This window comes from Lynx rufus, unplaced genomic scaffold (assembly GCF_022079265.1).
Source record: "Lynx rufus isolate CCGP_SWC_20201006 ecotype Redwood Valley unplaced genomic scaffold, mLynRuf1.p SCAF_16, whole genome shotgun sequence".
In the NCBI taxonomy this organism is placed as follows: domain Eukaryota; kingdom Metazoa; phylum Chordata; class Mammalia; order Carnivora; family Felidae; genus Lynx; species Lynx rufus.
In genome coordinates, this window is record NW_025814830.1 from 57,906,162 (window position 1) to 57,926,285 (window position 20,124).

Here is a 20,124-nt window from a genome sequence, read left to right on the forward strand (position 1 = left end):
TCTTCATCCTCTCCAAGAAGTCTGGAGCCCAGCTTCTCCCACACCTCTCACCGTGGGCTTCCATCTTGCTTTCCTTGAGCTTCTCTCAGCGGACTGCTCCGGGAATCTGAGGGGGCTCGTGGTGCCGGGACCTCCCGGCTGGCCCCGCTCCGACTCTGAGGCTGGCAATGGCTCCATGAGTCTCTTTGTCCTAAGGCCGAGGCACCTGTGGAAGGAGAAGGTGCTGACAGGGGGTGACAGCGCAGACCACTGCCCAGAGCCATGTCTGTTTTCTCCATCTGGGTGGGGTATCCAGAAAAGATGTGGGCAGCCCAGGGAGGATTAGAAGATGCAGGGGAAACCTGCGGGTAGTGATGGGATGGAGAACCTCTACTGGCAATGACAGGCCAATCTAACGTGAGCTAGATTTTGTTTCTTTTATTCTACTGCAGCTCGGCCCATATGAGGAAAGGTCGCAAAGGGATGTGGCTGTGGGCGTTTGGTTAGAGTCCTGAGGTGCAAGGCCAGAGGAGTACCAAGGAGGCCTGGAGGCCCCTGAGTGCCGGCCCGTTCCGGGGAGAGTAAGTGAATATTTCTCAAAGAAGCGCTTCTTGGGATGTGCACCTGGGGATTCTGGAAAAATCTGGTATAAACAGGCTCAGTCTCTAAGGGACAGAGATGTCTCAGGGTGAGGAGATTTGGTCTCTCGCAGGCTGAGGGAATTGGGGTTTCTTAAGTCAAGGGGATTTGGGGCCTCAAGATGAGGACACTTAGGGTTCCTCAGGCTGATGATACTGGCAGTCTCTCAGGACGAGATTTGGGTCTTTCTGGCTGAAGAGGTTTAGAATGCTCAGGTTGAGAGGATTTGGGATCTTTGAGACTGAGGAAATGTTAAGTCATATTCTGAGGAGATTTGGACTCTCTCATTAATGGGCTTTAGGTTTTCTGACATTGAGGTTATTTGGGGTCTTTGAAGCTGAAAGGATTGAAGAGTTCACAGGCAGGGGCTGTTCAGGGTCTCTGACACTGGGGAAATTTGTTCTCTCTGTGGGTGTTACATTTCAGGCTCCTCGGGCTGAGGACATTTGGGGGTCTAAGAATTGGGGGGGTTAGCGTTTCTCTGGGTGACGCGATATGAGGTTTCTGCAGCCGAGCTGCTTTGGGGTCCAATGCTGAGGAGACGTGAAGTTCCACGAAGTTAGCGGATTTGGGTTCCCTGACGGCGGCGGGATTGGGTGTCCCTTGAGGCTGAGGGGATTTGGAGCCTTTCAGGGTGAGGGGATCTAGGGTCTCCCAGGAGGGCTTTGAAGGGCTCAGGATCAGGGTTTACAAGGGGTTCACACGGCACGGCAAAGTCCTCGGTGTTTTCGTCAGTCTACCGGGCCTCTCTCGTTGCCCACCCGGATCTGCGCCCGCTCCTGAGCCCCGGAGCGCTGTGTGCCGGGAGAGAGTCAAGACACAGCGGAGGGCGAGATACCCGCTTATACCGCCCTGTCAGGCAGGAGCCACCAATCAGCGCTGCAATCGAAGCGGTCCCTCCAATTGGCGGTCAGGAGGGGCCTGATGGGGCGGAGCGTAGGGCGAGCCGTGTGTGTCAGTCATTGGCCGAACGCCACCCCCGCGGATGCTCCCGCCCCACCCCGCGGCGATTGGCTGCTCTGAGTCCAGCGCGTGTCTCTCAAGAAGGCTCCCCCCGCCCCCCCCACCCCGCCTCCCCCCCCCCACCCCGGGCATTCTGGTAGTTTTCATCACTTCCCTTCCGTACCCGCGCCCCCCCCCCCCCCCACGTTGGTGAAGGACGCGCAGGGCCGGAGACTGCGCAGGGCGTCCTGCAGCGCAGGCTGAGTTTGGAGCGTTGAGCTGACGGCAGGGCTTTAGGGTGGACATAGGCATCCTGTGTTCTGAAAAGATTCTTTCTCTACCAGACTTTTATCAGGCTCTGGAAGGGTCTCCTAGGCCCATCTGTCCCCGTCCTTGTAAAATCCACTTTTAGCGAGAGCTGTATGACCCGTTAGTATATAGTGAATATCGTATTACATGCAGGGGACAACTATGTAATTAAGTATTGTCTGGTGAGACGGTGTGTAGAGACACCAAATAAAATCTCTATGGCTCAAAGATTTAAACCCAACAAATGGAATAGTAAGTATATTAGAAAACAACTCGGGGGTCGGATTCCTAATGAAAAGTAGAAGTGGCATTCGTGAGTAATAGGCGTGTTTAGATAATGCAGGTCCAAAAGTCATCAGAAGTAGTGCTCGCTTGGCAGCACGTAGACTACAATTGGAACAATATAGAGAAGATTAGCATGGCCCCTGTGCAAGGATGATACACAAAACTTTGAAGCATTCTATATTTAAAAAAGTCAATTGGGGCGCCTGGGTGGCGCAGTCGGTTAAGCGTCCGACTTCAGCCAGGTCACGATCTCGCGGTCCGGGAGTTCGAGCCCCGCGTCAGGCTCTGGGCTGATGGCTCAGAGCCTGGAGCCTGTTTCCGATTCTGTGTCTCCCTCTCTCTCTGCCCCTCCCCCATTCATGCTCTGTCTCTCTCTGTCCCAAAAATAAATAAACGTTGAAAAAAAAAATTAAAAAAAAAAGTCAAGAGAAGTAAGAAGACGTAAGTAAAATCAAAGAAAAAAATGAAAAAAATTCGAGTATTTTGCATAAAAATAAGGCATCAAATACAGGACAATGAGTCCACGGGGGGGGGGGGGGCACTGGCTTTCAGAAGATAAAAAGGGAAGAGTGTTTCTGACCCTTACCAAGCTGTTTGTTTTTTTTTTTTTAATTTTTTTTTAATGTTTATTTCTTTTTGACAGAGCATCAATGCGGGAGGGGCAGAGAGAGAGGGAGACACAGAATCTGAAACAGGCTCCAGGCTCCCAGCTTTTGGCACAAAGTCCGACCCGGGGCTTGAACTCACAGTTGGCGGGACCATGACCTGAGCTGAAGTCAGACGCTTCACCGACTGAGCCACCCAGGCATCCCTGACCCTTACTAAGTTTTGATCACAGAAACATAACATGATTTCCTTGTACATGAAGTAGGCCTTCTTTCCAAGGAAGGAATGTAAGACTCCAGGCAAGGTCACCCGGGCAAGTGGACTGCTCCCTCTGCTGTCATGAAGGTAATGGCAGACCAGAACTTTAAGGACCCACAGACCTCTCAGGTTCCTGCAAGAATGGTGCTGGAAGTAGAGGCAACAGTGAAAGAGCGGGGAGTTTTTAGAAACTGGGAGACCATCTCTGTGTTTGCAGATGTTTTGGGAGTTGCTGCTACCCTGACTGGTCAGCTGTGAGTTGCTAGCAGATCTTGTGCAGGAGCATCTATGTGGTCCCTGTTGTTGGCTTTGCTGTTCAAAGAAACATGAGACTTTAAAAAAAAAATTTTTTTAACGTTTATTTATTTTTGAGACAGAGAGAGACAGAGCATGAACAGGGGAGGGTCAGAGAGAGGGAGACACAGAATCTGAAACAGGCTCCGGGCTCTGAGCTGTCAGCACAGAGCCCCATGCGGGGCTCGAACTCACGGACTGAGAGATCATGACCTGAGCCGAAGTCGGAATCTTAACCGACTGCGCCACCCAGGCGCCCCGAGACTTTTTTTTTTTTAAACATTTATTTTGAGAGAGAGAAGTGAGAATGAGGGGGGAGGGGCAGAAAGAGAGAGAGAGAGAGAGAGAGAGAGAGAGAGAATCCTAAGCAGGCTCAGGGCTGGCAGCCCAGAGCCTGTTGGGAGTGGGGGTGGGGTTCCAACCCAGGGAACTATGAGATCATGACCTGAGCTGAAATCAAGATTCGGAAGCTTTACCAACTGAGCTACCCAGGCGAAACAGGAGACTTTGTTTTTTTTTAATTTTTATTGTATTAAAAATTTTGAAGTTTATTTATTTATTTTGAGAGAGACAGAGTCAGCACAAGTGGGGGAGGGACAGAGAGAGAGGGAGACACAGAATCCCAAGCAGGTTCCAGGTTTTGAGCTGTTAGCACAGAGCCTGACTCAGGGATCGAATCCACGAAAGGGGATATCATGACCTGGGCCGAAGCTGTACGCTTAACTGACTGAGCCACCCAGGCGCCCCGTGTTCTTGAACAGAAATACGGAGTGTTATAAATATGTCAGGTCTCCATATGTTAATGTAAATTTTAATGTTATTCCAATAAAATAACAATGTAATTTATGGAATTTTCCAAGCTCATGAAATAGTTATGTGTAAAAATAAACTCGAATAGCAAGGAAACTTGAAAATAATTAAAAGTAGTGGGTGGGCTAGCCTGTCAGATGTTAATATTTCTTTTTTTCCTTTCGAATTATTTTATTAAATCATAGGTGTACAACAGCTTCTTTACACACTCAAGTTTTTTTAAAGGAAAAATATGTCTTACTACACCATGATCCTGGGTAATAGCTTTTCAAAACTTGGAGAAAAATCTTAAAAAAGGTTTCACGTGTCATCTGAGACTTACAAATTTAACATTATCGAAGAAGGAATGCTTCTACATTCTTACAAAACCACAAGAAAGAAATAACAATTCGGGGCACCTGGGTGGTTCAGTCGGTAGCGCCTCCGACTTTGTCTGGGTTCATGATCTCATGGTTTGTGGAATTGAGCCCCACGTCAGCATGGAGCCTGCTTCGGATCCTCTGTCCCCCTCTTTCTGCCCCTCCACTTGTGCTTTTCTGTCTCTCAAAAATAACTAAGCATTAAAAAACAAAACAAGGGGCGCCTGGGTGGCTCAGTCGGTTGAGCGTCCGACTTCAGCTCAGGTCACGATCTCGCGGTCCGTGAGTTCGAGCCCCGCGTCGGGCTCTGGGCTGATGGCTCGGAGCCTGGAGCCTGCTTCCGATTCTGTGTCTCCCTCTCTCTCTGCCCCTCCCCCGTTCATGCTCTGTCTCTGTCTGTCTCAAAAATAAATAAATGTTAAAAAAAAAAAAAACGAAACAAATAAAAGAATCAACAATTAAAAAGCTAAGAAAGCCTTTTTTTTTTTTTTTTTTTTAACAATTCTTCCTCCACAGTAACGTGCTGTTATTAAACAATCCATTCACAAAATGGCTGTCTGCGTCTGTCCTGGTGTCTTCTGCCGTATCGGGGGTAGGTATTAACATTTCTTATAAATACTCATATTAAAACTGTCCAGTTTGGCAAGTGAGGATACAGTCATATTAATATGATTTAAATAAAATCTAGAAGTAGGTCTGGGGCGGTTCATTTTATGTATTGTATAGGGGGAGCAGAGCGGAAGGTGCAGACCCTGTGGCCCCTGGCCCAGGTCCTGGGGCAATTTGGAGCTCCCTGAGTTCTGCCACCTGGCAACTGCAGGGTTGGGTGTCGTCAGTGTGATGAGGGACAATAAGGCAGTCTGGCACCCCACAACCCCCCCCCCCCCCCGTGGGATCTGTGTGACATTCCTCAGGCACTTCTGACTGCCCAAGAACCCAGGAAAGGGGCAAACAAGTGGTTGACTGATAAAAGATCAGAGTCAGGTGGGACCCGAGCCTCCATCAGTTTAGACGTCTTAGTGAATTACAAGAAAAAGGCAATCTTATCGGTAGCTTAATCTTCAGAAACCTGTAGACTCAGTCTCTTGGAGCTCCAACTTCACCCTCTCCTCCATAGTGATGTGGGGGACAAAGGCAAGAAGGAAATTGAAGTTAAAACTAAATTTCTTTATAACCTTCAGTCCATTGACAAATACTTGAGGCTGATACAGAGTATAACATTTCTCCAGGCACTCCCTACTTAGGTCTTAGCTTAGAGGGAAAACAACCTTAGCTTGACAATAGCAAGGCCTCAGGTGTCTTTGGAGTCCTCTTTAGCATATGAAAGTCTTCTGGAGGCCTCCCTTGGGTCTTTACCTTCCCCGACTCCATAGTATGTAACAGTCACTCTTCACAATCCTAGTGAAGCTCTCTCTGCCCACGGTCCTGTCCCGGTGCTTTAATAAGATCACCTTTTTGCATCAAAGACGTCTCAAGAATTCTTTCTTGGCCATCAGCTCTGAACCCCCATCATTCCCAAACCCCATCATTCCTGCTGGAGGTCCTTGCCATAGGGCTGGGCGTGGCCCCATATGAGACTGCCTGGGTGACCCTGGCCGCCTACCTGGCCTCCCAAGAGCTGTCCTAGCTGTCCCTGGGGCCTCCACTGTGAATCAGGGCCCAGCACGGGGCGCCTAAGTGAGCGAAACCCTTTTTCTTGGCCGTCGCAATGTGAGATTAAATTCCAGACGCTCTCACAGCCAATAACAGTAATAATAATGTGTCTTATATACATATATCCGTAGTAGTGGTTCTATTTTTCTGGAGAATCGTGATGAATTTGGGCCCACAAGTATTCAGTGAAATGATGATTAAGGGAAGTAAAATTTTTTTTTTAATGTTTATTTTTGAGTGAGAGAGACAGAGTGCAAACGGGGAGGAGCAGAGAGAGAGGGAGACACAGACTCCGAAGCAGGCTCCAGGCTCCCAGCTGTCAGCACAGAGCTTAACGTGGGACTTGAACTCACCAACAGTGAGATCATTACCTGAGCCGATCAACTGACTGAGCCACCCAGCTGCCCCTAAATTTCAAAATATTTTGGAAAAGATAACACTATTGGCGGTTTGGGGAAGCAAGCTGGGAGAAGGCATGTATTGGTATAATCTCTACGAAGATCATTTTGACAATAGCCATCAAGATGTAATATCTACATAATTTTTGATCCAGAAACTCTACTTTTCAAGATTTACACCATAGTTGTGCTTCCCTTTTATGAGATGAAGTATGTTAAAAAATTTTTTTACCCACGCTTTTTACAATAGCAAGAGATTTTATTGAGAAAGAAAGTGTTCAGCAGAAGACAGTTTGTTAAATTACAGTTAACTATTCCGTAGTGGAATATTATAAAACTTCAAAAATGCATGAGGGTGTATTATATTTCAATAAAAAAATGGAAACCTAATGAGATGGTTCAAGTGAATTTTTAACTCGGACTAATTTCTAAATTTTTTCTTTAAAGTTTATTGATTTATTTTGAAAGAGAGAGAGTGCAAGAGGGATAGGGGCAGGGAGAGAGGGGAGAGAGCATCCCAAGTAGGCTCTGCACTGTCTGCATTGCCTTGTTTTTCTTTTGTGTCATTTGGAATGTTGTGTTTTCTTTTTTATTTTTTTTTACTTAAAAATATACAAACATTTACTGTAAATAACTTACTAAAAGAATAAATGAGGGGCGCCTGGGTGGCGCAGTCGGTTAAGCGTCCGACTTCAGCCCAGGTCACGATCTCGCGGTCCGTGAGTTCGAGCCCCGCGTCGGGCTCTGGGCTGATGGCTCGGAGCCTGGAGCCTGCTTCCGATTCTGTGTCTCCCTCTCTCTCTGCCCCTCCCCCGTTCGTGCTCTGTCTCTCTCTGTCCCAAAAATAAATAAATGTTGAAAAAAAATTAAAAAAAAAAAGAATAAATGAAAAGTATTGGGCTATATATATGGCATACTTGCTTTCCCTATGTAAATGAAACGTGTTGATCAGCCAGAATGTGAGGTCAAAGTGTCCACTTGTCTCCCAAAGCTTCAGCCTAGCAGGTAAATTCTCATAGGTCAAAATGTTATACTGTGTCACTGGGTTACTGTTCTTCTCCAGAGATACCTGGTCCCAGCCCTGTTGTTAAATTTTAGATTCCCCAGAAATGTTGTAGCTAAAGGAGAGACTTTGTTCATAATGGAAATACACCCAAGAGAAAATGAAAGCCTCTGTCACCATTTTCAAGAATATTAGATGCATGTCCTTGAAAAGTCACTCAATTTTTCTGAACTTCACCTGACAAATAGTACAAAATCTCTAGTAAACCTGATTATAAGAAAGTAGTGTTGGAAACATTTAATTTTGCACAGCCTTATGCACTGGGGTACATTAGTTACATTTTGGGTAACACATCCATTCATTGTGATAACAATGTTGTCACATTCCCAGAAAGCAGCAGTTTTGAAGTTTGTTTTGTTTTGTTTTGCTTTTTACATATGTGCCTTTAAATACTGTATTAATTCTACTACATTGTGGTCAAGCATTCATTCAATGAAACATGTCTCCTGTCAAATTACATGCAAGCAGCATGCACAAAAACATTTTCTTTTCTTTTTTTTTTTTAATTTTTTTTTCAACGTTTATTAATTTTTGGGACAGAGAGAGACAGAGCATGAACGGGGGAGGGGCAGAGAGAGAGGGAGACACAGAATCGGAAACAGGCTCCAGGCTCCGAGCCATCAGCCCAGAGCCTGACGCGGGGCTCGAACTCACGGACCGCGAGATCGCGACCTGGCTGAAGTCGGACGCTTAACCGACTGCGCCACCCAGGCGCCTCCACAAAAACATTTTCAAATGTGCATTTAGCATGGTTTTATTTTCGTTACATGGTGAATTTATTAAAATAACAGCTCTGAAGTTTGTACGCGAATAGCACTCGTAGAAACAACTATTGTATATTTAAATTCTGTTTTAAATGTATCGCATGGTGGTCACAGCATGGTAATGCGTGTAGAAGCTTCAACATGTTTACTAAGGTGAGATGAATGTAAAGATAAACAGAGAGGGTTAGGGTCAGGGTTTGGAGTTTAGGGGTCAAGGTTGGGGTCTGGGTCTAGTGGCTAAGGGTTAGGGTCAGGGTTAAACATAACTTGTCCCCTTCCTGTTCCTCATCATCTCTCCAGGATGCACAGGACTTGCCCAGGGTCACCCGTGAGGCAGAGATCAAGCTGGACCATGGGTTTTCTACTCTCCCCACCCCCATCCTGGGCTCTAATAGAAGAATGAAATGTCTGCTGGTTACGGTCTGTTTCAAATCCAGCCCAAACTCAGTCAAGAGCATGGAGGGCCTCAGAACTCATGCAGGTTCCTTCTGCCCTCCTTCCCTGGGAAGGGTGCTGCTGGCCCCAATCTGTGTGGGCAGTTCCAGGTTCCAGCATAGGTGTGACCCACGAGGATACATGGGAGACAGGTGTGGATTTATATAGCACTGGGTGCAGTGGTCTACCAACCCCTATGTGCAGCCTTCTTTCAGGCTGGTGGGGCCCTCCTAGCACTGGCTGGGTCCTTTGTCCTATCCAAGCGATCAGCAGTAGACTGTCAGGTCTCAGACAGAGCAACCCTTGGCCTCTGACCACCCAGGCAGGCATCTGTAGTCTTCAAGCTCAGACCAGCCTGGGTGTTGACAACCCCGGACTGTGTTCCTGGCAATTGAACAGTCCACGGGCAGTGTAGACAGTCCCACTAGATGTTTTCATTTCCAGCATTTGTGTGGTTGAAACAAGTGCCTCCTCCCTCACTTCTAGTCTCCCAAGAAAGATAATAACCCTCCAAATGTGAATGTGGCTTGGCCACTACAGCCACACAGCAGACTGGCCCTGCGGTCCTTTGGCCTCCCAGTTGTAATGTAAACCTTTGACATGCATACTCATTAGGAGTCAAGGATATAGGACCAACTGTGTCTCTCACTGAAGCTGCATGGTCTCAGAGAGCCACATGCACGACCCAGGGACTGTGGCCTCCAGAAAGCCTGCAAAGGGTGGATTCCATGTTGTGGAATAATTCTTGAGCCTCTCATTGTTTCCCTGAGCAATAATTTCCTTACCATCTTCACATTTGGTCTCTGCTCTTTGTAAAGGAGAGAGAAGAGACTGGAAAAGGAGCTAGTTTGTTCTTTGGGGTTGGGTAATTAATGTGGCCGGGAGGCAGGTGTGACTCCTGGTCTCCCTCCTCCCAGGGACACGAGTGAGGTCTGTGTGCCCTCCGGTCTCTGAGCACAAGGATCCAATGCCCAATACAGGAGCCTTGGGTTTCCCACCAACAGCAAGGTTGCTTTTTCAGCAGGTGAAAGGGGACAGCAAGAGCACTGGACGGGCAGCTGCAGCCCCAGCCCTGAGTGAACCCCTTCCTTCCCTGGGCACGGCGGGTTCCACCGCTGCGCATTCGGCCATCAGTGATGCGGAATCTGCTGCTTTCTGAACCCTTCATCTGTTCTCATGCCCAGGTTCAGCACCTCAGCTTTCCTTTGGGAACTGCATTTCACTCACTTCCCATCCAAACCGCTCCAGAGGGCAGATCCCACACCCCGCGTACCTCAAAGACGGGCATACAACCAATCCAGCCAACCCCGTGCTCTACCCTCTGATGGCTCCAAGGATGAGAATGTGACCCAAGCCAGGCCAAAGGCACTTAAAGCCATGACTTTTCATGGAACCCAAGAGAAAGAGAAACTTTTCCCAGGAGAATGGACAGTGAGTGGGTGTCAGCCTGGAGTTGCTGGAGGCCCCAGATACAGTGAGAGAGACTGTGCCTGTGAGTGGGGCTGCCCCAAAGGCACTTAGCAGGATGGAGTATTGGAGAGGGTCCAGGTCACACTGGGAGAGTACGAGCCCCTGGACCAGTCAGGTTCAAACCCACTCTTAACTTGCTTCTTGCAAGTATTCATTTATTTCTACCATTGGAAAATATTAACTTGTTTTACTTTAGTAAGTGTGTCCAGTCCCTTGCCATCTAAAAAGTGCTGGCTGACTCATCAGAACCAATAATTCCGGAGACTCCCTGTGCATGGTATCCTCACTGGGCGGGCCATGGTTGGGGGAGACAAAGACAGTGGGTGGGGTCAGGTCTCAGGGGAGCTCCAGAACAGCTCTTTATCCCTGTTCGTTCTCTGTCCTGGGAAAGGAGAACCCCCAGAACAATGAGAGGAGAACCATCAGGGGGAGGAGGCTCTGGATGAGCAATCGGTCTGTTTTTATTTTCCTTATTTTAGGGTACATTTTGTTGATGTGTGTTTTTACTAGGAAGACACTCATCTCTAGCTTTCCAGTCTGATGCAGTAGGTTTCTCTTATTTGATCTTTAGTTTTGACTTTTTCTATTTTTCTACAGAATTGTCACAATTAATGAACAAATATTAATATGTTATAAGGTTTATTTTTGAGAGAAAGAGACAGAGAGATCATGGGGGAGGGGAGAGGGAGAGAGAGAGTCCCAAGGAGGCTCTCAGCTGCCAGTGCATAGCCCGACAACGGGGCTCAAACCCACTAACCATGAGATCATGACCAAGAGTCAGATGCTTAACCAACTGAGCCACCCAGGTGCTTTGATAGGTTGTTATTTACTAAAACTCATACTTTATTCAGGTTCCCTCTGTTCTACTTTTTCCTGCTCCAGTGTTGCCTGCTGGGCACCACATGACATGTATCCCCCACATCCCTTGAGGCTCTTCATGGCTCACATGGCTGCGACAGTCCCTCAGACTTGTCTTGCTTCAATGACCTTGGCAGTGTCGAGGAGGACTGGTCAGGTAATCCTCAGTGGGATTTACTGGGTGTTTGCCTCATGATTAGATTGGGGTTATGGGTTTTGAGGAAGCAGATCACAGAGGTAAAGTGCTCTGTCATCACTGCATATTAAAGGAACATGCTCTGGAGGCTGCTTATCACTTTCTGTGTTCACTTTGGTCGCCTGGCTGAGGCAGTGCTTGTCATGCTTCCCCACTGTGAATTACTCTTTCCCATGTGCGTATGATGTGTCTTCTTGAGCAGGAATACACTATGCGGAGCCCACAGTGTAGGAGAGGGGAGTTAGCTCCACCTCCTTGATGGATGGCTGAGTGTCTACATCTATTATGTGGAATTTGATAGGAGAGGTCTATTCAACCCATTTTTTAAAAAAATGAAATGTATTGTCAAATTGGTTTCTATACAACACCCACTGTTCATCCCAACAGGTGCCCTCCTCAATACCCATCACCCACCCTCCCTCCCTCCCACCCCGCCATCAACCCTCAGTTTATTCTCAGTTTTTAAGAGTCTCTTATTCAACCCATTTTTTTAAAAAAAACTATGTAATCTGTTAAAAATGTAACCAAGTAATTTAAAAGATCCCACTGGAACAATTAATGAAGCAGGCAGCGTCCCGTCTAGTAAACAGAAAGGAGCTCTTTGAGCTGTAAGGAAGGAAAGGTTTTTAAAGGCAGAGAGGGAATTGAAAAAAAGGAAATTACTAGCAGAAGATGCATTGTTTTAGGCAAGGTCACTCTTCCAAGGGGACCAGAAGGGGCCATTCAGTACATTTTCCAGGTTGACTGGTTAAAGGTTATCTGGGGCGTGTGTGTGTGTGAAACTGCAGTTAGGTTAGGTAGTAAGTCTTGCTTTGCTGGGTCTCTGAACATAAGTGACTCCACTTTTGGGACCGCAGTTTCATTTTTAACTATCTATCTATCTGTCTATATATCATCTATTTATTTTTTACAGTGAGGACAGCTGGGTAGTCATTTTAGGCTGTTGGTTATACTCTAGCACTACAGTGTTTGGTGGCTGGTTCATTTCTCCTTGGCCTTTGAGAGTACTTTCCATTGGCTTCTGTTTTCCTTTGACATATTTCATGTGGGGTTTTTCTTGGTACTTTCTTACCTTCTGATACTGGCTCCTATATTTAATGTCTTAGTCCTGGTGTCAGCAGTTTCTTCAAGGAGCCCTGGTTCCTTTCATTAGAGAATGTATTAAAAAACTTAAATATGGGATCTAAATGTGCTCAGTGGACAATGCAAGGAAATATATGCATATATTCCAACCTATGTGTATATACCTAATTATAAACGTTTCTATGTGGAACTGTCTGTATCTATATTAAGCTAAAGATCAGTTTTCACTGATGTCTCTAACCTGGTGATGTCTGGTGATGTCTCTAACCATATCTCATCACATGCACATTGTGATCTTCTCCCTTTGCTGGTCTGTAACTTCCCACTCCAGTAGTGAGAAACCTGGCTCCCATCATCTGCCATTTATGTAATTCATCGCTCCATTCCAGATCGCAGATGTGGTGTTTTCAGAACTGTTAGCTGCCACCCCGAGGGAAAGAACTTTATGAAATAGAGTCCACTGCTTATGTACAGTACATTTTTCCTTTTGTTCACAGATTCCATTCACTTCCAAAGTTACTTAGGTCAGCACGTTTTGCTACGTAACCATGAGCAAAACTACAGTTTTTTTTTTATACGTTCCTAATACAGTTAGATTAATTGTCACATTCTGTACTCCATTGAAGGGGAGGAAGAAATTTTCCTCCTGCAAGATTCTTCCAGCTGGACTAAGAATTATATTGACATGAGACAGATGGAAAGGGGAAAAAAATCAAGGTGCACATGGGGGTCCCATAATGAAATTTAGACCCAAAGAAATAACAAAGGCAGGCAGTTTTTATACTTTGTGGACAAAGAGAAAGTAAACCTGTGATGAATTCACAGGACAAAGAAAACTTAACCTTGAGAGAGAGTAAGGAACTCTAAACAGAAATTGGGCTGTGGTAGTAACTTAGTAAAAAGTAACAAGGGTTGTTTATACAGCTTTCTGGGCTCTAAATTTCCCATCTCTGGTGATGTGGGAATCTCTTTACCACCTGGTACAGGGAGATCTTCACATGGAGAGTGATGTCATGCTTCCAGGGGGACAGATGGGGTCTGAGTGTTCCTCTTACGTTGGCTATCTCTTAAGTAACTTTTATTGAAATGATCTATGTGCCAAAGTGGCACATTTGGGGCAGACTGCCCTTGGGCCCTAACATCCTGTGACAATACTACATTCTAAATAACTTAAGTTTAGTGGATTATGGTTTACCCTTTGTGATGTAAAAATGTTTGGGTTTTGACAAATGCATTTTGGCAGGTAAAAATCACTCGAATATCATCAAATACTTCAACCACCCAACCCTGATCCTTTTATCATCTCTAGTTAGGTTTAGGGTTAGGTTTAGGATTAGGGTTAGGGGTTAGGGTTAAGGTCAGGTCAGGGTCAGGTTTGGGTTCGGGGTCGGGGTTAGGGTTAGTGTTAGGGTTAGACATAGAGTTACAGTAGGGTTAACGTTAGGGTTTGGGATTTCAGAAGGCTTTTAGGTTTAGGGTTACGGCTAGGTGTAAAGCCGTAAAGTTAGGATTAGTGTTAGTGTTAGGGCTATATGTATGGTTAGGGTTAATATTTAGGTTTGAGGGTTCGGGTTCCTGTAAAGTTTATGAGAAAGTCTATGCCAGAGGGACTCTTACTGTAAGTGCACTTAGTGGTGTCACCGAAGACGTATTTGGACCTGGGATAGTAGCTAAACGATGCTCCCTAGCCAGTCACATCCTGACCTTCCAATCCCATTCCCAACATGAAGACCCTGAAACCTCATGTGGACGCCTCCTATTTATGAAATATCCACCGGAGATACAGATAGGACACCTACTTCCTGTGCTGGAAGGAAGGGGCGTGGGGAAAAGCCTATATGGTCTCCAGCTTATTATTATTATATTATCATATTTTGCATTGCAGGGTCCCATTAACCCCCTTGAATAATCGATGACATAGGAAATGGTCATTATTGCTGTAAGTAGTTTAGACCAAGGGCTGTGGGACCCTTCTCTCCTCGGAGCTCATGGGCTCTCTGCCTGCTACCTAAATGCAGAATTGTGTTCTTTTGTCAGGTAACTAAGTGAGGAGACAGTGAGTAGGAAGAGGGCGGTGTCTTCCATGAGTGTAGAGTTGGGTGGGGAGGGTACCAGATATGCCTTCTTATTTCAGGCAAGGAATGTTATGTTCAGAGCTCCTAAATAAGGTTAAATCTCGATTCTTTTTGGATTAGAGAGGAAGAACATGAAAATGTGGGCAACAAAGCCAACGGTAGTCCATTATTTGAATCATGTGTCCCCCACTTTGTCTTGGAAACAAAAGCGATTCAAGGAGTTCGTGCCCAGTCTCCACCCAACAAAATCCTGCTGAGGCATCAGTGGTCTTGTAGACCCTCTGCAGCAGATAAGATGAGGCCAGGTGCATGCAGGCAGGGCCAGCTGCAAGGACAGCTTCTCCGGGAGCTCCCCCAAATGGGGATCAGCCCGCACTTGGGACTTCCAGCTAATCTGGATCAGAACACTGTGCCAATGTGTCTGAGACTCAGCTGCACCTGTCAACAGGGTCTCCCAGGCTGGTATGTTTCTCCCACCAGAATTGTGAAATCTTCTGTCACCATATACATTTGGGAAATGCCAGGAGCATCTCCTTGGGCTTCAGCCCCAGCACACTGGCCAGGACCCAGCAGCAGAAGCCTAGTGCAGATATGAGTGTAAGTGGTGGGGCTACCCGTCAAGCATCTGGCAGCTTCCCCTGGAGGGAAGTGCTAACCTGCCCTATTAGCCAGGACACATGAAAATAGGGGTCCCCCACCCCTTGCCAAAGTTCACCTGCCCCTGTTTGGACAATCACCTGTCTGGACAAGGAGGCCAGGACACCCTGCCTGCATGTTGGTAGTGGGGAAACCCGAGCCCTGGGGTGTCAGGGGCACAGCACCGGCTGCCAGCCACCTCTGCCCACCAGGAATGCTCCAAGCAGGGTAGGGTCTCTAACCAGACTTGATAAACAGAACATACAGACTGCGTGCTTTTTTGTGGGACTCCCGACACTCAGAACCCTGTCTCAGAGATTCATCTGTTTCCTGGCGTGGACCCTTCCTTTTCTGCTGCTGAGTGGTGTTCTACCACGAATGCACCGGGATTCCTTTGCCTTTCTACCTTTGTCCACTTGGATGGTTCTTAATTTGACGTTATAATAAAGCTGCTAGGAGCATTCTTGTACATGCCTTTGGTTGAACATGTGCCCTGATTTTGAGGGGTCTACACCCAGAAGAGGGACTGGCAGGTTAGAGAGCGTGTGCCTGTCTGCCTTGAGTGGTGCTGCTGAACCGATTTCCAAAGCAGCCGTACCGTTTCATGCCCCCGCCAGCTGCTCCACATCCTCCCCAGCACGCGGTATTGTCAACTCTAGAATTCTGGCGGGTGAGTAGTTTTCCACGTACGTTTATTACAGCGCCAATTACACTAGAGTGTTGGGGGGAGTTCCTAACTTGGCACTCCTATCTATTTCCCCTTCCTTAATGTAGTACACTTATAGCTGGGCCTGGGGTCACTCAGCTGGCGACTGCATGTCCCAGCTTCCCTTGCAGCTGCAAGCGCCCCGTGACTAAGTTCTGGTCAATGATATGTGACAGAGCTGATGCGTGCCACTTCCAGTCCCACTGAATCTGTGAGCATGCCCTTCCTCCCCGCAGATGCCATGCTGCCCAGGGTCGGCCTGTCCACCTCTGGCAATGTTATGCTAGAAGTAAATAGGTGTCCACCTTCGTTAAGCCACTGCATTTCAGGTCTCTTTATTACGGCAGCAAGCCATGCGCCCAAAGGATGCACTGTGATTGCACGTTCACCTGTGGCTCTAACACAGCGACACCTGTGCTGATTCTGTCTGTTCAGCCCCATCCTTTCGCCAGGGTGCCATTCCCACCCAGCCCCGAGGTTCTCTGAGATGATGGGCCCACCCTGCCTGGGCGTAGGCAGGTGGCCCCAGTCTAACTGGTCATGGGTCCCCATCCTGTTTGGGGTTATAGTTTCATGGGTTGGGCATGAGACCCAACTGTAGTCCTCCCATTAGACTCTCAGTATGGTGAGAGAGTCTTTGTCATTACTGTGGATTGTGGCGGGAGAGGGAAACCAACACTCCAGCAGAACCAGAGACAATCAGATAGAGGACAGGAGGAAGCCCAACAATGGTGTCTCAGCTCCTGGATGAGCAGCACCTTTAGATGTAAGTGATCCAAGACTGTGAGCTGAACTGCTGCCACTTGCAACTAAAAGTCCCATCTCCTTCACTAATAATAAAATAAACATGTTTGGGAGCGATTTTATGTAAGTATTGTGTTAAGTGGTAAAGTCTGGAGACACCTTTAAAATGATAATTGTTTCTTGTTAATGTTTATTTACTTATTTTGAGAGAGGGCGTAAGTAGGGGAGAGGGGCAGAGGGAGGGAAAGAATCCCAAGCATGCTCTATGCTCAGTGCATAGCCCGATTCAGGGCTCAATCCCATGACCCCGGGATCGCCACCTGAGCCAAGATCAAGAGTCAGACGCTTAACCAACTGAGCCACCCAGGCACCCATAAAATAGTAATTCTTAATCTGGAGAGACTTTGGAGGTAAAATGGATGGGTGGTCCACTTATATGTGGATTCAAAAGTTTTCTGTGTGTGAATTTTTGAAAAATCATACCGTACAGTCCCGTAAATATACCGTCTCTTCCTGTGATTTCCTCAACGACATTTTCTTTTCTCTGGGTTACTTTTTCGTAAGATTTCAGCATATGATACAAACAACATGCACAATATGTACTAATGCACTGTATCAGTAAGGCTTCTGCTCAGCAGAAGTGGTTAGTGGTTAGGTTTGGGAAAGTCAGAGTTATTCATGGATTTTTTACTTCATGGGGGGTTGTTGCCCTAACCCTCACGTTGTTTGAGAACACATCAACATTGGTACATGTTACAGACCATCATTTTTGGAAGGAATAAAATTAGATGAGGGTATTTAGTAGAAAAGGCCCCAAACCTGCCAAACCAGTGAGTGAATAGGCATTAGCATGAGATGCCCTGCTGACATGTAATCCTGCCTGATGTTGACATGAGGCAGACGGTTACTGTTCTTGTGTCTTTTGTGTAAGTTTTGGCAAATGTACACACCTGTGAGACCATCTCCATGATCCAGGATATTTCCTTCACCCCCAGAGTCCCCTCACATCCATTCAAAGTAAACCCCACCCCCTGCCTGCCATTTGCCAGACAAATATGCATCTGCCTTCCCTCCCTGTCCACCTGCTTTCCCTGTTCTCTGACCTTGGGGTCATGAGACAGGACAGTCTCTCTCTACAGGACATCTGAACCTCACTGTGACGTGGGGGATGTGCACCAGCAATTTGCTCGTGTCCATGTGGTCTCTCGTATGCACGGTCCTACCTCTTGTTTATTCATTTACTAGTGGATGGACACTGAGTGGTTTCCATGTTTGTGATGGTTGTAAATAAATGCCTTTAACAGTGGATAGTATGAGTTTAGAAAAAACGGATGTTTATTATTATAAGAAAGTAAATTATGCTCATACCACACATAGATATTTGAATAAAGGATAAAGAAGCAATATTTCTTCAGAGTCCCACTACTCAGTTGTAACCACCAGGCTATTTTGCTGTGTTTCTTCCCAAACTGTGCCATGTGTGTGTATGTACATAAAATCGTGATAATTGGGAAAGTAATGCAAATGTAATTTTGTTCTTGTCTTTTATTTTATTTTTATTTTATTTTTTTTCAACGTTTTTTATTTATTTTGGGGACAGAGAGAGACAGAGCATGAACGGGGGAGGGGCAGAGAGAGGGAGACACAGAATCGGAAACAGGCCCCAGGCTCCGAGCCATCAGCCCAGAGCCTGACGCGGGGCTCGAACTCACGGACCGCGAGATCGTGACCTGGCCGAAGTCGGACGCTTAACCGACTGCGCCACCCAGGCGCCCCTGTTCTTGTCTTTTATAATGAACATGAGTGTCTTAGTGTGGGTTTTCCGGGGAAGCATAACGTATAACATTTATTAAAAGGAATTGGCTCATACAGTTATGGAGGCTGGGAGCCCCCTGACCTGCAGCCAGCCCACTGCAGACCCGGGAGCTGGTGATGTGTGTGGTGTGCGTGTGTGTATGTGTGTGTGTGTGTGCGTGGTGTATCTGTGTGTGTATACCTGTGTGTGTACTATAAGGAATTGGCTCACACACTTATGGAGGCTGGGAGCCCCCTGACCTGCAGCTGCTGCAGACCCGGGAGCTGGTGGGGGGGGGGGTCAGAGCCTGAGCCAGGAAGCCCAGGAGCACAAGCAGAGCAGGTGCACATTCTGGTCCAGAGGCAGAGAAGCCCGGGTCCTGCTCAGCAGCCAGGCGGAGAGGGGTTTACTCCCCTTTCTGCTGTATTCAGGCCTCAGTGCACTGGACGAGGCCCACCCTCACTAGGGAGGGCAGATTCAGGTGTGAACCTCACCCAGAAGCACCTCACAGTTGCACCTAGAATGCTGCTTGGCACACAGAGAGATTGATTTTAGGACAAATCATTTACACAGATAGCCGTGTGGAAGGTATTCCGTTGCTAAACCGCCTTCTCAAAGACAGGGATTTTGTCTGTAAACTTCAGACCCAGAAAATTGACTGTTCTGCCAACGTGAGATAATTATCTGTCCTCCCTGAAGCAGAGTGCTGTTTCTCTGGAGCCCCGCCTCGCTGTGTGCCTGCGCTGGACGCCGTGTGCACAGTGAAGCCAGAGGCCCCCAGAGGAGGCCGCCAGGAGCCTCGTGCGGACGCACAGGAACAGAGGCGGGGCAGTGTGGCACTGTGTCCAGAAGGGGCCGGTGGGGCCCCGACCAGAGCAGCCTCCAGGCCTCCCTCCCCTCTGCTGTGGCGCAGGGGGCAGGGCTCACAGGCTCGCTGGGAAGTGCTCTTGCAGAGCATGGGACGGGGGCTTGCAGCATGAGAGAAGGAAGCTAGTTCTGAAAGCCTCAGTCTCCTCCCTGTGCCTTCACAGTGGGAGACCGAACATTCACGCAGCCTTGTGCCCACTGGGAAGAAACATCACCACGTAGACCCCCTTCCACTTCTGCATAGGGCACACACCCTCTCTTGTTTCGCTGCTTCTCAAGGGCATCCGGGCCCCTGGAGAATCTCTCAGGACTGCACTGTGGGAGCACCTTGCGAAGCTCAGAGTCCTCAGGCAGTGGCACCTGCCCTTCCACGCATGCCGTGCTGCCTGTGATGCTTGAGCCCTGCATGCTGCCCACATCCAGGAAGTTTGAGGATTTTGCCCAGACCGGGTCGGGGAGGGGAGCCGCACCACCATGCCATTTGGCCTGGGCCCTGGAGACCACCCCCCCCAACCCCTGCCTCACCATCTGCATGTTCTGTGGGATGTTGGTGTAGGGGGCATCCTGGCTCTGGGTGACACACCCCAGGACAGTAGAGAGCAGGGTCTGGCTTAGGCTGGGGCCTGACCCCGAGTCCAGGCGGTGCAGAGCCTTGCCCAAGGGGCTGCATGAACCCCTCAGTCTTCTCCTCATGGGGACAGGGGGCATTTATTTCTGCACCTCCTCTACCCTCAGTGAGTAGTGAGCCCAAGTTCAAGATGCCCACAGATCAGGTGTCTGTGAGAGCATGTTTCCTGGCTCCCAGACAGCACCTCTTTGCCGTGTCCTCACTTGGTGGAGAGGTGAGCGAGCTTTGTGGGGTCTCTTGGAAGGGCCCCACTCCCATCCATGGAGGATCCA

At 47.8% G+C, this 20,124-nt stretch overlaps 1 protein-coding gene and 1 non-coding gene across 2 annotated transcripts in view; one reads left to right on the forward strand and one right to left on the reverse strand.

The window, feature by feature from the left end:
* The window catches only part of PRDM7 (PR/SET domain 7), a 34,571-nt gene extending 14,654 nt beyond the window's left edge, over window positions 1-19,917 (reverse strand). Inside the window, exons 1-4 of the mRNA XM_047077431.1 lie at window positions 19,750-19,917; window positions 1,359-1,412; window positions 1,109-1,227; window positions 52-205 (exon numbers count right to left, since the gene is read on the reverse strand). Of these exons, the coding sequence (XP_046933387.1) occupies window positions 52-205; window positions 1,109-1,227; window positions 1,359-1,412; window positions 19,750-19,917 (495 nt within the window). The remainder of the gene's footprint in view (window positions 1-51; window positions 206-1,108; window positions 1,228-1,358; window positions 1,413-19,749) is intronic.
* Window positions 2,234-2,339, forward strand: LOC124511982 (U6 spliceosomal RNA). The gene has a single exon (XR_006962020.1). It is a non-coding gene; the product is annotated as a U6 spliceosomal RNA (small nuclear RNA).
* Window positions 19,918-20,124: the final 207 nt, after the last annotated feature.